Raw genomic sequence first — 2,795 nt, forward strand, 5'->3', positions numbered from 1 at the left:
TTTTTTTAAGTCGAGTTTGATCTTCTTTACCTTTTCTTTTTACCATTTGAAGAAAATAGTCAGTAGCAATATTTAACAACTAACAAAGAATACCATTTCAGTTACTGATATTTAATAAACATTTCTACCAGCTTACTAATTTTTCAAATCTTTTTTTTTTTAAGCAAATCCACGCTACTGTCATCTTTTTGATTAGCTGAAAAAAAGAGCAAAAAGTCTTGACATTTTGCAAAGCTGCAGAACTAGAAGCTCTAAAGTAAACACTACAACTAGTGGCCATTTGTGGTCACTACAGGCCCACACTCAGCAGTTCTCAGTCCAGTGATTAGTATTTCAATGCCAGTTTTTCACAAAAACTTGGAAGCCCAAAGTCCTCTTATTTTCATTTTATTCTTCCCCTGGTTTCATCTTCTGACAGTCAGCATTACAATTTGTAGCTCGTGTCCAGTCTTTCTTCAATCCCCATTCTGACTGTTTCTCCAAGGCTTTGGAGACAAACAGAGGAAACACTTTTGCAGGGGCTCAGTTGTCACCATGTCAGTTGGCTTTTTGTCAGTTTTCCTCACGGCCTCGGGCACGGGCCCTTTGAAGCCAGGAAAACAGGAGGACATCCTATTTTGATGAGTTCTAAATTGAATCAAGCGTACTCAAACAATTTCATCATTCGTCTGTCACTGTCCCCTCACCTCAATTACATCATCATCATCATCAGAACTGCTAGAGCTGCTGGAGCTGCTGACAATCCCGCAGTTAATGAGCACCGGGCCCCGGCAGCCCTCAGACCGCGCCGAAGGGGAAAAGGATGAAGGAGAAGATGAGGAGGAACTGGAGGCAGCAGTGGGAGGATACTGGGAGAGGAAGCTGGCTCCAGCTGGACCAGGAGTGGCGGCTGGACCCGGTAGCCCTCCAGGGAGCATGGAGCCTGTGTAGAGGCTAGCCATAGACTGACTGTAAGACAGAGGGAAGCCTGCTGGGAGCATCCCAGCCATGCCCACCATGCTGGGGCAAAGCATAAATGGTGGCAGGGCTCCTGGAACGGAACTGGCAGCTTTGACTGATGCAGAAGATGATGAGGAGGAAGATGAAACGGCAGCCGCAGTGGTTGTTGAGCAGGAAGAGGAGGAGGTGGGGTCTGCGCTGGCTCCGCCAAAGCTGAACAGATCTGGGTACATGTAACTGGGGTCCCCCAGTTGAGTGTGGGGGGGCTGGAAGTAAGGCGAGCCTGCCCCCATGAAGAGTGGGTGGTCCAGTGATCCACCCAACATGCCGGGGTTGAGGCTGAGAGGAGGGAGGCCGTAGCCCCCGGTGAAGGGGAAGCCTTGAGTGGCCAGGGGGGCTGAGGAGTGTTTGCCTGCAGAGGGCTGCTTACTGGGCCGCTCATCCAGGGGTGGGGTAGAAGCATTGCGCTTGGAACCTGTTCTCAGGTCTTGGGCAGCAGTGATGTCCATGTTGGGCTGGAGTACACTAATCACAGAGGCATCATGGTTGCTCATATTTTCAGGAGAAAAACTGCTCCCACTGCTGCCATTGGTCTGAACCGGTTTGGTGGACGGCAGGTTGTTCGTGTTGCTCTCTGCTGCCCTCTCTGGCTGAGCTCCAGAGCCTGCGGCGGGGCCAGCTCCAGTGCTACCTGTGTAGCGCTGCAACTCGCTGATGATCTCTGGGCCGTCAGGTGAAAGAGGGCGGGGTGCAGTCTTGAAGGGTACCTGCTGCTTCCTGTCAGGTGACAGGCAACCGTTACTGCCTTTGTTTGACACTTCCTCTGGTATAGCCTGGGAGTCTGAAAAGAAAAAAACAGGAGGTTAGATATTAGCTTTTGGACTGGGTTTGGTTAAATAATATAATGTCAATAATAGTTTTCGCCTTATATTTTTACATCTCTGCTTGTCTAAACAAGGCTCTTTGACTCAAAGATATTCGACAGGGGGTCCTCAGAGTTAGTGCAGGGCGGCTGCAAATTTTAAAAAAAGTTTAAAAAAAGAATGTTTTGGAAGTTTGTTTTTTCAAAAAAGAAAATGTCTGAAAACCATTAGGCTGTACACAGTAGACTACATGTAGTTTGGGGTCCCTACTCTGTCTCTCTTTCAGCTAAGGGGTCCTTGGCATAAAAATGTTGAAGATCTCTGCTTCAAGCAGATGTCAGTTCTGGTAATAGATCCCTCTACCTTTGGGTGGTGCTGTGGAACTCTCCCCTGCAGTCTTGGACTTATTAGCAGCTCTGATGGCAAAGATCCGACCATCGGACGACCTGATGTAAGTCCCTAAAACAGACAGAGGTGAAAGAAATGATCAGTACACAGAGTTTACCGTGACCTACTTCATTAAGGGAAGGTTCCTAGAGAAGATGCAGCATTGTGATTACATATACGGTTACAACTGAGGATTATTTTCATTAAAAGGCGCTCTAAGCAATGTTGGGCAGCGATACTTATTGTTGACGTCAAGTATTTTCAAACAAAACGAGACTGGCTTGCAGAGATGGCAAAAGTACTCACTTCCCGTACTCGAGTAAAAGTACAGATACTTGTTTTACAAAAAGACTCTGGTAAAAAAGTAGAAGTACTGATTTACCTTCTTTACTCAAGTAAAAGTAACAAAGTACAACTTTGGAAATGTACTTAAAATAAAAGTAGCCTTGTGAACGACAACCATTTTTTATGCAAAATTACCTAGACCACACACGTTACCAGAGTGCAAGCTGAGAAACTTCAGTGGACGTGGAAAAAAGGCTCTTTATATGCCATTGCCTACATTGTAAATGGATGTCTGCCAATAGGCCTAAAACATCCCATATA

General features: G+C 46.4%; 1 protein-coding gene across 4 annotated transcripts in view; it reads right to left on the bottom strand.

Moving 5' to 3' along the window:
• Positions 1–2,795, bottom strand: part of LOC116692001 (helicase ARIP4) — a 66,724-nt gene continuing 63,929 nt past the window's right edge. For all 4 annotated transcript variants that reach the window (XM_032519953.1, XM_032519952.1, XM_032519955.1 and 1 more), the window contains 2 exons: positions 2,166–2,261; positions 1–1,780 (listed from right to left, as the gene is read on the bottom strand). In XM_032519953.1, coding sequence (XP_032375844.1) covers positions 672–1,780; positions 2,166–2,261 — 1,205 coding nt within the window. In that variant the 3' untranslated portion in view covers positions 1–671. The remainder of the gene's footprint in view (positions 1,781–2,165; positions 2,262–2,795) is intronic.

Source organism: Etheostoma spectabile, chromosome 7 (genome assembly GCF_008692095.1).
Source record: "Etheostoma spectabile isolate EspeVRDwgs_2016 chromosome 7, UIUC_Espe_1.0, whole genome shotgun sequence".
In the NCBI taxonomy this organism is placed as follows: Eukaryota; Metazoa; Chordata; class Actinopteri; order Perciformes; family Percidae; genus Etheostoma; species Etheostoma spectabile.